The sequence below is a fragment of the Orycteropus afer genome, unplaced genomic scaffold, assembly GCF_000298275.1.
Source record: "Orycteropus afer afer isolate SDZICR_OR568_19922 unplaced genomic scaffold, OryAfe1.0 scaffold00038, whole genome shotgun sequence".
In the NCBI taxonomy this organism is placed as follows: Eukaryota; Metazoa; Chordata; class Mammalia; order Tubulidentata; family Orycteropodidae; genus Orycteropus; species Orycteropus afer.
Genome location: NW_006921625.1, coordinates 13,879,026 through 13,891,174, shown reverse-complemented (window position 1 = coordinate 13,891,174; position 12,149 = coordinate 13,879,026). Strand labels below are relative to the sequence as shown.

General features: G+C 43.9%; 1 protein-coding gene across 1 annotated transcript in view; it reads right to left on the bottom strand.

Annotated features, from left to right (window-relative positions):
- Positions 1-4,959: 4,959 nt before the first annotated feature.
- The window catches only part of EIF3A (eukaryotic translation initiation factor 3 subunit A), a 37,605-nt gene continuing 30,415 nt past the window's right edge, over positions 4,960-12,149 (bottom strand). Inside the window, exons 18-23 of the mRNA XM_042780414.1 lie at positions 11,207-11,289; positions 10,131-10,646; positions 9,754-10,010; positions 6,982-7,183; positions 6,055-6,236; positions 4,960-5,171 (exon numbers count right to left, since the gene is read on the bottom strand). Of these exons, the coding sequence (XP_042636348.1) occupies positions 4,960-5,171; positions 6,055-6,236; positions 6,982-7,183; positions 9,754-10,010; positions 10,131-10,646; positions 11,207-11,289 (1,452 nt within the window). The remainder of the gene's footprint in view (positions 5,172-6,054; positions 6,237-6,981; positions 7,184-9,753; positions 10,011-10,130; positions 10,647-11,206; positions 11,290-12,149) is intronic.

Sequence of the window (12,149 nt, the reverse complement as noted above, 5' to 3'; positions counted from 1 at the left end):
GCCGCCCCGCGGCGCCCGGGACGGCCTAGCCGGCAAGAAGCTGCGTTGAGGGCCCAGGCTGGCCGCCGCCGGGCCGCTCAGCGCGCCCGCCCCCTGGCTGCCGGGGCTCCAGCAGTTGGCTCTACTCGGCGATGTCGTCTCGGTCGTTTTTCAGAGGAAGCCGGCGTGTGGAGTACTCTACTGCCGACGAGCGATGGAGACTAGACACTAAAACCTTAACACTGTCTCTTCACAGTTGCTAGTCTGTGCACACCCGGAAGGGCAAAGGCTGCGCGTGACTCCGTTTGCTGAACGATGGAAACTTAGAGGCGCTGTTTGTTTACTGTATGCATCGGCCTGTTTTAGATGTGCATCAGTATGAAGTTGTCTCTAATCGTGGATGTTTCACTTAGCAATGGACGCACTTTACGAGGTCTAGAATATTTTTTTAAGCCTCTGAACTGAGCATAGGACTGGCGATTTTACGGGATGTCGGCAAAATGATTTTTATTGTTTCAAGCCAGTAGTATTTCTCAGTTGTCCTTAATCACTTATTCTAAATCCAGGTGGAGCCAAGCCCCTGTAGCATCACCGTGAGGAGAAGCGGTTTACTGAAGTTCTCAGTATTCATTTGGGTGGGTGGCCATCCATGCCCTGTGGCTTGGTGCCATTCCTAGGTGAAGGTGGTAAAAGGCGCAACTTGTAGAGGTAGAATACAGCTCCCTGCGCTTCTCTGTACCAGATCTTTTATTACTGAAGTAGCCACTAGCCTTTTCCCACCTTTAAATTGTGCCAAGTTATCATATTGTGTATACACTTGGAAATGGTGCTGTTTAAGATTTTGTGTATTTATACAGTAACAGTATATGAATTCATTAATCTTATTTACAATTTTTCCACTTGGCCTTTTCTCACCCTCCCATGTCATTATTTAAGAAACATCTGTCATGTTGTTATCTATGAGGAGGAAGGCAAGAGTATTAATTTACCGTAAGTTGCTCCATTTCAAGATTCCTTAGTGGAGGAAAGCCCATTCCAGCTGATGCCTCTCAAAACTAAATGAAGATGGAATCACTTGGGCTCTAGGAGGTCAGTGTTAATAACCCATTCACCGTTTCCCTTTGGCTGTCTGACTTTAGGCATGGGCAGTCCTCAAACCAGAATAAGCACTAATTTTAGCAACTAAATGCAAAGGCTGGAGACAGACAAACCTCCCTCACATTCCCATCCTCACTGGACAGACCCTAGTGGTCTCTGGAAGCCCACTAGCTATCCCCAAGTGAGATTACACAATCCTCAGACAAAGCCTCTTCCCTCGTGTCCCCTCCTCAATGCTGAAAGCCAAAGCATGGCATGTGGCAGTATTGGCACTTAAGTCCACATATACCGAACGTACACTTTTCACTACCTGAAAATACCAACAAAAAGTACATGAAGCTTCCAGTAGGAGGGCCGGGCCGGGGCCTTATGGGTTAAGACTACTTCCATATAAAACACGTCTCCAAGAGCACCCTTGGCTTAATCTGGATACACCTGAAGGTGCAATACAAGGTAGGGTGGCTAACAGGCTAGCTGTGGGCCTTTCTGGTTAAAGGAAAAGATATGTTAGAACTAAGGGGGTACAGATGAGCACCCCACTTCTTAGCCCTAACAAGTCTAATCCCAGGTCAGAATACTTCTGATTTGACTGGGCCTGACCTTTTTAAGTAGCTTGATACCACCAGGCAATTGCTTATTCTCTAATCTTTTACTAGAAAATAAACCAGTTTGTTTTTGCTTTTTGGGTAGTTTTCAGGCCAACCTGAATTCCCATCACCTTACAGGGCTCTGTCTTTCCCACAGGGTCACCATACACAGACTGCTGCATTTCATAGGCCAGAGGCCTCGACAAGCAGCAGGACCAGCCTGATTAGGTCTTCAGTACTTGTAGAAGGGCCGAGTCTTAGACACCAAGGGAATCCAGGCCTCAGGTGTCCCTTTGATGTATGAGAATCGCCATGATGGGCTGTGTTGAAAACCCTCCTCAATCAAGTAGTCAGGCAGCCATGTCAATCCCTTTCAGAAGGCACCCCATTCCAGCCCCACCCCCCAAAAAAAATCTGCTTCCACTTTCCAGCTAACACTGAAATACTGGAGTTAAAGCATGAAAAGGGGTAACTCTTTTGGTAGTGTTATCATTTCTAAGATCTCATAAAAAGTATATTAACCCATATCCTGATACATTTAGAGCTTCATCTGAAACTTTAACACTTCCCAAAATTGTTTAGGATAAGAGAAATCTAATGTTTCAAAGTAATGTTATCTTAAGAACCCCCTGCACCCCTGGCTAAGTAACAGAATGGTACCCAGACCCCCCGTTTACCAACCATGGAGGTAAAGATGGCCTCCACCTGCCCTTTCTTGCAGAGACTTCTTCCCAGTGGCTTCTCATTTTCCTACCAAGTTCTTTGTGGAAGTTGAGCAATGGTTAGTTTTGAGTAGAACGACTTTTGCCATAAATGTGTTGTTCGGTGCTGTCAAGTAAGCCTGACTCACCGTGACCTGTGAACACAGAATGGGCCTCTGCCCTTCCTGAGCCCTCCTCACGACTGTCGCTGAACGCGATCCCACTGCTGTAGCCACTGGGCCCATCCATCTTTTTTCTCTACCAAGCACGCGGTCCTTCTGCAGGGACTGGGTCCTCCTGATAACATCAATTTATTAAGCTGAAATTACACATTTTAAAACCAATGCTGCAGATCTGTTCACTTCAAGCAGAAGTTTCAAGTCCATTCTCAGCCACGTGAGAAAGAGTCCTTCTTTTTCAGTTGGTCTTACAAAATTTTCAGTTGCTCAATCCAAAGTCTCAATCTCTTTGATAGAAACCACAGGTGGCTCCTGACATACAAGCATCCCACAGAGATGCCAATGGCACTCCCAGTGGTCACTGGTGCTTGAAACTGCTGGGTCAGGAGCAGCCTTCTGGATGGCCGGCTCCACCCTCAGATCCAGCTGCATCAACAGCCATCTTATTCCTGTGTAAAAACACAGAACTACTGGGAACTCTGAAGACCTGTGAGCACAGCAGTCCATGGTCTGGCTGCTCTGCCTTCCTCTGCCACCTTGAGGTCAAGGTGGGAGAGCGCCAAGATGGGGGGGCTTTGATAAGCACCACAGTGGGAACCTGAAAGCAGAGCATGAAGCAGCAACAGACTGGAAGAAACACTTCCACCTGGGCTGTGGCTTCTGACGCCCAGGACACAGGACTTGGAGGAGCAGTATGTCTACGAACCGTCAGGGAGCGGGCCGCACTGACATACATACGTGTGTAGCTCATTGCCTTAGATGAGCTGTCCGTGGGGACCCACCTGTGACATTACACACATAGTTCAGCTCTAATAGTAGCTTAAAACTCAGCAGGTTACTGCCCAGGATACAACTCCTGGTCTTAAGTTCTTTAGCTCATGAAAGAAAAGCCCTCTCCCCCGCAGAAGACCTTTTAAGACTTCCACTCATATGAAATACCAGCTATTATAAAAGTGAAATATGTTTAGAGAGCAGTTTCATCCTCCGTAACCACAGTGAAAGCTGCGGATTACTTAAGCTTTAACGTGCCCTCTTCTGGCCACAGGGTTGCAACAGCAGGAGTTCTCACTGCTGTTCAATTAAATTTAAGTGCCTACAGCTGCTATGTACCACCCGACATTTTCTGAAACCATGATTTTTCTAATTTCAGGGAAAAATCCAAGATGGTACATATACCGTACACACAAAATCCACAGAAGTTCACAGAGAAGACAGCATTAACAGAAAACTACCAGGTCCCCAATGAATGCGCAGAGACACTTTCAGGGGCTTATCATTGCTGCATCTGCTTTCTGTATAGTAAGTTATTTTGATCGAGACATTTAATGGCACTGGTTACGAAACTCAAGTAACGCAAACTCAACTAAATATGCAAACTCACCATTATAAACAAAATACTGACCATAAATCAACTAAAACAAATTCTGTAAGTATTTTATTTATCACTGAGGAAAAAACACAGCAGCAAGTTCTGTGTTGGCTTCAATAAGACCAAACAGTTAATCTTTAACATAGCTTCTACACTCCAAAATTGAAGTCAACACAGTCATTACTACAAATTACTTACTGAAAGAATCTAACCTGAAAAGAAAATTAGAAAAAAGAATTTAAACAATTCCTCCAAACCACACATTTTATAAATATTGTCTTTTTTAAAATGCTTGGAAGGCATGAAATCTCCATTAATGGAAAAGCAGTTTGCTATTGGCAAAAGAAAAAACCCAGTAATAGTTGACCCAATGCTTTATAATGTAAAAGCTCTACTGTTTAGAATTCACACTTCAGCAATATTCTTGTCATTACAATAATGACTGCAAATTGCTTTATACTTACCTTAAGTAAACTCTACAGAAAACCCCACTGGATCCAATTGTAATGTTTACTGCACTTAAAGTGAAACTAAAAATTTTTAAATTTTAGTTAATAGTAAATACCTCCAAATACCTAAAGAGGTATATTTCAACAGCTAATGCTGTGGAAATTGTTCAGCTCCACCACTTTAGAGTCTTCAAATACATTTTCTGTAATAGAATCTTACCTCATTCCAAATTAATATTAGATTATTTCAAAAATCAAAAGGAAAAAAAGCAGCCCTATACCAAGATATAGGTGTTACTCGATACCTGAAGGGTTCACATTTTCAATTTATTTTTTAGTTTTTCTTTTTTGTAAACAAATGATTGGTGAAATAATGCAACACCTTAAATTTCAGAAAATGGCATGGTTTTCCAACCTTCTGCAGATACGGTGCATGATCAATCTATTATATAGGATTAATACAAGTTCATGCTTTTTGTATTATGGTGAGACATTAGTTATAGAATCCAATTTAGACTGGTTGAAGCACAAGTATAATAATCCTCAAATGTGATCAAACCTACGTGAGACACTAGTTTGCATCCGTCCTCGTGAGACTTAACGTCGTACTGTGGTCCATCCGTCTTCATCAGTCTCATTTTTAGTACGACGGAGAGAGTCTTTCTCTTTCTCAGCCTTCCAGGTGCCCTTTTCTTTGTCACCTTCTCTTTCTCGATCTCTTGAAAGAGCCGGGGGAGGAACACGACGAGGGGTGTCCCGTTCTTCAGCCCGGTCATCTTTTCTGTCATCAGCACGCCTCCAAGAACTGGCTAAAAGGTGACAAAGATTTAATTTTGCACTGTTTTCTCTTGGCTCAGACTACATAGAACTTAAGCAAATTAAGTTCTCTCAAATAATTCAGAAATCCAATAACGAATGCATAATAACAGAACTGAAAACAATAAAAGCTAATTACATGTTAATGATTTCAATACAATTTATAACCAAACCTTTAAAATGGCACATAGACTTCAATAAATTTTAACAGCAAATTAACCACAGAACATGGAAGTTTTTAATTACAACTATTACAGAAAAAATATCCTTATGATCCAACTATGCAAATAAAATCTTAAAAGCCTGCAAGACAGCTCCTTAAGTACTATGGGCATTTTATACACAACCAATTTTCAGTGAACTGTCAACTGCTGAATTTCAGAAAAAGAACATTTAAACTCTGTGCTTATCTACCAGGTCCTCACTTTAGAATGTTTCTTCAATTTTCATAAACTTTCTTATCAACAGACACTGTTTACCATCCAATTTAATCAGTTTACCGTTGCTGAATGCTGTCAAGTCAATTTCAGCTCATAGCGACCCTATGTGACAGGGCACAATTACCACCTATCAGGTTTTCTAGGCTGTAATCTTTACAGGAAGACACCATCAGGTGTTTCTCCTATGAACCACCAACCTTCTGGTTAGCAGATAAGCGCTTAAATCACTGCACCACCAGGGTGCCTTACAATTAGTCTACTTCTGTACTTGTAATTCAGCAGTGAGCTTCAAAACCACTGAGTAGTTTATGAGAACCATGAGTTCTAAACTGAATTCAGTATCTGTTAAAATCTTACTTGTGGTATACATACGACGTCCCAGATAATTCCCTTGGAAGTGAGTGTTCTATGCTCAGAATTGTGTGTAAAGCTTTACCTTCTTCGCGTTCTGATCTGAGAGGAGGGCCTCTTCGGTCTCTGTCATCCCGCCTCTCTCTCAAATCACGGCGATCATCTCTCTCACGACGACGGTCATCCCTGTCCCAGTCATCCCGGCGATTTGAGTCTCTCCAGCTTGAAGATTCCTCAGCCGGTCCTCTTCTCCAGCCACCCTCATCCCTGCAGCCATTTAAAATGGTAAGTTACATTCTGTTGTTAGACCACATGGGTAATTGTAACTGACTATATTACATCCAAGTTGGTGCTCTGAGAATTTACCAACAGGGTGATGCTAAAACTCCTAACGTGACCTCAATTTGATGCCTCATGGCAGAGATCTAATGAGATCAGGATCTGTGCTGTCCAACATGGCAGCCACCGCCCACACATGGCTGCTGAAGTGTCGATGAATGGAAATTAAGAAAGTCAAGGCATTCCTTCAGTAGCACTAACCACATGTCAAGTATTCAAAAGCCAAAACTACTGGCCACCATACTGGACAGTATAGACAGAACCTCAGAGAAAATTGTGTTGGACTGTACTAGTCTAGATTAGTTAGTACAAGGCCACTTTGGTCACAAAGGAAACAAGCTAGAATTTCTATCACTAATAAAGAGAAAGGACTTTCCATAATTTAAGTGCAATACAACTGATTTACTTAAACTACAGGGAAAAGCAATGGACAGGTGGAAAGACCTCAACAGGTTCTATTAACGGTGGTGCAGCCACTAGACAATTACAGAGCATAAACCCTCATTCCTGAAGGAACGTCCAATCGGAGGACCTCTAGGATTCTTCCAAAAATTTTCTGACAGAAAAATAGGGCATGAGAAGCACCCTTTCTCAAAAACAGTTTGGAATGCCCAGCAGGGTGTCGAGAGAGCCCATATCAGAGCCCTACAAAGGCTTTCATTACAACACCGACCTGGGTCGTCGGAAACGGTCCTCTCGGTCCACGTCGCGCTCTCTCTCCCTTTCTCTCTCCACACCCTTGTCACTCTCGTCCCGATCTTGATGATCTCGATCCCTTTCTTTTTCTCGATCCCATTCAGGGTCTTCTGATGGTCTTGATTCTTGGCGTGGACCCCAACTGTTTTCTCTGGCTTTTTCTCTATCTCTCCATCCACCTATTGTTTAAGAAGCAAAATATTTTTTTTACTCAACAAACAGAGACTGGCCATCATCAACAGAGAGCCTAGTGTTGGCATTCGTCTATCAGTACTGTGAAGGCTAATCCGACTCTTGCCTCATCGAGCAGAAAACACTATTTATGTCCTTCTAAAGTCACTGGATCCTGTCCCTGACTCCCTATGAGCAGTTTCTCTACCTTCTGTATTATTTTTAAAAAATCCACTGCCATCGAGTCAATTCCTACCCACAGTGACCTCCATCACATTTCCAAGGCTACAAATCTTTACAGAAGCAGGCTGCCTCATCTTTGTCCCACAGAGCAGCTGCTGGGTTCTAACTGCCTCTTGTTTAGGTTAGCAGCCAAATCCCTCAAATACAGTGCTATAAGAACTCCTCTATATTTTAGAAAATTCAAACAGTCTGAGTTGAATATTTCATAAATGAAACTATCAGTGATAAACTGATAGTTAATTTTTCCTGTTGCAATGCAGAGATTTGGGGTGTAAACATCTGTTCTGATGGTAAGAAGATCACTCATTTAAGTAGAAAACTTTATGGATAAGGGGTAAATCTTGACCTCTGAGACAGACAGAGGCCCAATTTAGGAGTTCACTTAGACCATGCCAACATTTTCAGTCTTCATAACCTAGAAAGTCTCTTTCCTGTCGTATCCAGGCCCTCTGCAATTTATTACCTGTCTAGTCATAAAGAAGCTCCAGTGGTGCAGTGCCTAAGGCACCTGGCTGGTAACCAAACCCACCAGATGCTCTGAGAAAGGAAGATGGGGCAATCTACTTCCAAGATTTACAGCCTTGGAAATCCAATGGGGAGTCACTATGAATTGGAACTGACTCAATGGCAGTGAGTTGATTCATAAAACAAGGATAACACACTTACCCATAGGATGTCCAAAACTATATATATGGGTATGTACACACACACACACAGATACATATATACATTCTCTCTCTCTCTTTCTCTCTGTCAAGGCACCCAAAGAACCACAGCTTTCCATAAAAACTTTACACCTGTAAAGCAGCATTATAGCTACCATTTCTATCACTATGTGACAAAGTGCTAGTTTAAAACCCTCCGCACCAGTTAACTCCAAAACTCATCAGCTGCATTTCACCTGATGGACAGGAAAGCGGCCCACAGCCAAGGCAAGGAGAACAAAGTGAGACTGAAGTTAGCCACAGAAGTATGCAACAGAAATCAGTAAGAGTAAATGCAGAAAAGCTGGTCCCTTAAGTTTGTATTTTAGAAAGATCACTCTGGTTACTGCACTAAGAATGGAACTGGAGGTGAGAGGGGCCAACAAAGAGCAAGCAAACAGAGGGAAAGGAAGGAGGAGCTGGGTTTAAGGAACATTCAAAATATATAAACAAACCAAAGGAAGGATTTAGCATAAAGGATGAAAGAATGAAGGAGAAAGCCCAGATTTCTAGCTTATACAAGTAGGTGGGCAGTGGTGCCCCTTACTGAGACACAAAACACCAAGAGGGCGGGTGGATTCTGTTTTGGAGAGGCTACGTTTCAATTGCCTGCGAGACTGTCATGTGGAAATGAGCACTGTGTAAGTAGAAATACACATCTGAAGGAAAGACAGTCACCTGGAGAAGCCACAGACACACAGTGGCGATCCCAGGTGATGAACATCTCCCTTATGAATAACTACTTGCCCTTTGAACAGGCTCTATCATAGCTGACTAAGCTAAACAGACTGTGATTCGTCACAGCGCCCAGACTGGGAAAAGATACAGGCTGAAGCCCTGGAATGAAGACTGAGAAGTGTGGAGAGCCCTTTCCAGGAGTCTGGCGCTGGGGACTAGTTCAGCAGGACTATGGAGAGCCACACAAAGCAGCACAGCCATCCACCACCTCTGAGCAAGGCACGGCAATCTCTGAGGCCCTGCTTCATCACAATTGCCTTCACCTGCTGCACGTGCAGCTTTGAAATCACTGAAAAGGCCTCAAGCCCTTTCTTACACTGAAGTCAGCCTAATTAAGAACCGTAGGCACCTGTTTCAACTGACCTACAAATTCTTAAGAGACACAGGAACTTACCTTGTTTGTATACAACTCGAGAATAATAAAGTGTGAAAAGATGGGGAGGCCTAGAATCAAGACAACGGCTCTCCCCTGTGCAGTCACGTTCCACGGTCAGCAGATGTTTAAGAGTGTATTTTCTATTTGGTTATTTATCTTTAAGAGGAGGCTGGTCCAGGATAGAACCTACAAAGCACTTAAGGGACGGGCACAGGAAAAGGAGCTGCGAAGCAGCAAGCAAGAAGGCAGAAGGAAAACAAAGACCGTCACCATCACATGAGGAGAGCAGGCGGGGGGAGGGGGTTATCCGATTTGTTTGGTGTGCGGGACACCAAAGGCAAGCTTTTAACATAAAAGCCGCTGCACACAGGCATTCAAAGTATTTGTTTACCTAGAATGCAACAGCAAACAGCAGTCCAATCTCTATTATAATTACTTATCCATTACAATTTCACTTTCTACATGAAACACATCAAGCAGATCTATGAAGCAGCCAATCTGTTTTTCAGAATTCTACCTGGCTTGCCAAACGGCCTCCAAGGACCAGGTCTGGAGTCATCGCCCCGCCTGGGAATCCGATCCTCCTCAGTGCGTCTCGAGAGCCGATCGTCATCCATGTTTCGCCAGGGCCCCCGATCATCATCTGCACCACGCCTGGAAATTCTATCATCATCGGGATTCCTCCAAGGTCCTCGATCATCATCCAACCCACGCCGGGGAGCCCGGTCCTCATCCATGCCCCGCCGGGGAGCCCGGTCCTCATCCATGCCCCGCCTAGGAGGCCGGTCCTCATCCAACCCACGCCTGGGAGCCCGGTCCTCATCCATGCCCCGCCTAGGAGGCCGGTCCTCATCCATGCCCCGCCGGGAAGCCCGGTCCTCATCCATGGCCCGCCGAGGAGCCCGGTCCTCATCCATGGCCCGCCGGGGAGCCCGGTCCTCATCCATGGCCCGCCGGGGAGCCCGGTCCTCATCAGTGCTGCGCCAGGATGATCGCTCATCATCAGCACCTCCTCGTCGTGGCCCCCGGTCCTCATCCATCCGTCTTGGTCCTCTGTCCTCGTCAGCCGTTCGCCAGGTTCCTCGGTCCTCATCCAGTCCTCGTCTGGGTGGTCGGTCCTCATCAGCGTGACGCCAGCTTGCCCGGTCTTCATCACCAATTCGCCTGTGAGGCCTGTCGTCATCTGCATTGCGCCAGGAAGGCCGGTCGTCATCTGCCCCACGGCGGGAGAACCTGTCTTCATCGGGAACACGCCTAAGGCCTCTCTCTTCATCCAAACCTCGTCGGGGAAGCCGATCGTCCTCTGGTCGGACAGAAGACTCTCTATCTTCATCGTCCCCCAAGCGTCTTGGTCGATCTTCATCTCTTCTAAGAGGCCTTTCCTCATCCCGCCCTTCACGTCTCCACTCCCTGTAGACCGGAGTCACACATTTTTAAAAGTAAATAATAAGAAATATGATCCTTTCAGGAATTATTTTTTTATTTAACTCATTTTTTTAAAAATTATTTCACATCTGGCTAGTATTTCAAGATCACTAAGTCCATCCAATGTGGAAAGACAATAAAAGGTACACAGACCAGTTTTCCACATGCAAAAACAATGAAGCTGGACCCACATATAAAAATTAACTCAAAATGGGGCAAAGACTTACATATAAGAAGTAAAACCAGGAAAATCTTACAATGATCCCATTTAAATAAATAAAATATCTAGGATAAAATATTAACAGGTCCTATGATAAATCACGGAGCTCTGGTAGCATAGTGCCTAAGGTACTTGACTGCTAACCAGAAGGCTGGCGGTTCAAACCCACCAGCCACTCCTCGGGAGTAAGGTTGGGCAATCCAGTTCCGCAGTGATACTGCCTCAGCAACCCAAGGAGGGGACACTATGAGTCAGGGCCAACTCAACAGCACATAACAACATAACAACATGATAAATCGACATTATTTTCCTCGACTCCACTTACTTTTCTGGTGGGCCTCTTCTCCATTCAGATTCTACTTCAGGTCCTTTCCTCCATGTGCTTTCTGATTCTCCCCAACGAGAATCCTACATTGACCAAAGTTAACAAGAAGCAATGCATTGGCAACACTTTCCTAACACAATGACTGGTATACCAAGCAAACATTTTTGTACTCAACATTAAATGATCTCAAGACCTTAAATAAATAAAAGTTTTAGAATTTTATTTCTTTTTAACCTGAAGAACAGATTGACAGTAAAGTGAAGCTGGTATCTTAAGGTCCACAAATTTTCTTTGACTTAGAAATTCCCTTCACAGACTGCAAAAAAACCCCAAGTGTCCCAAAATGCCCAACACAATGCCTACTAAGCAAAAAAGGAGGAATAAGAAGTATCCAAGAGGAAATGAGTAATTGTATTTCCCTCTTCAAAATATCAGACTGCCATTAAAATTTATGGAATGGGTATGGGGAAGTACTCAATACCCCAGGTACAACCTTCGCAGAGGGGAATGCACACGCTTTTAACACATCCACCCGAGGACACAACTTTCAGTGATGCTCAAAGGTAAACTAAGGGTAAATAATTAAGAACACTGATTGTGAACTATTAACTGTGAGAGAAAAACAAAAATTCATGAGACATACACAAGGACATTTTTCTTTAAATGGTATTTAAAAAATTCATCTGAAAAGAGAGGTATGTGATACAGCATTAAAAAAATCAGACAATTTTTTTCTCATATGGCTGTAAACTTAAAACCAAAAACAAACCAAACTCACTGCCACTGAGTTGATTCTGACTCACAGCAACCCCCAATGGATTTCCAAAGCTGTAAAGTCTTTACAGAAATAGATTACCTCATCTCCCTCCCGCAGAGCAGCTGGTAGGTTTGAACCACTGACCTTGTGGTTAACAGCCAAATACTTTACCCACTGTGCCACCAG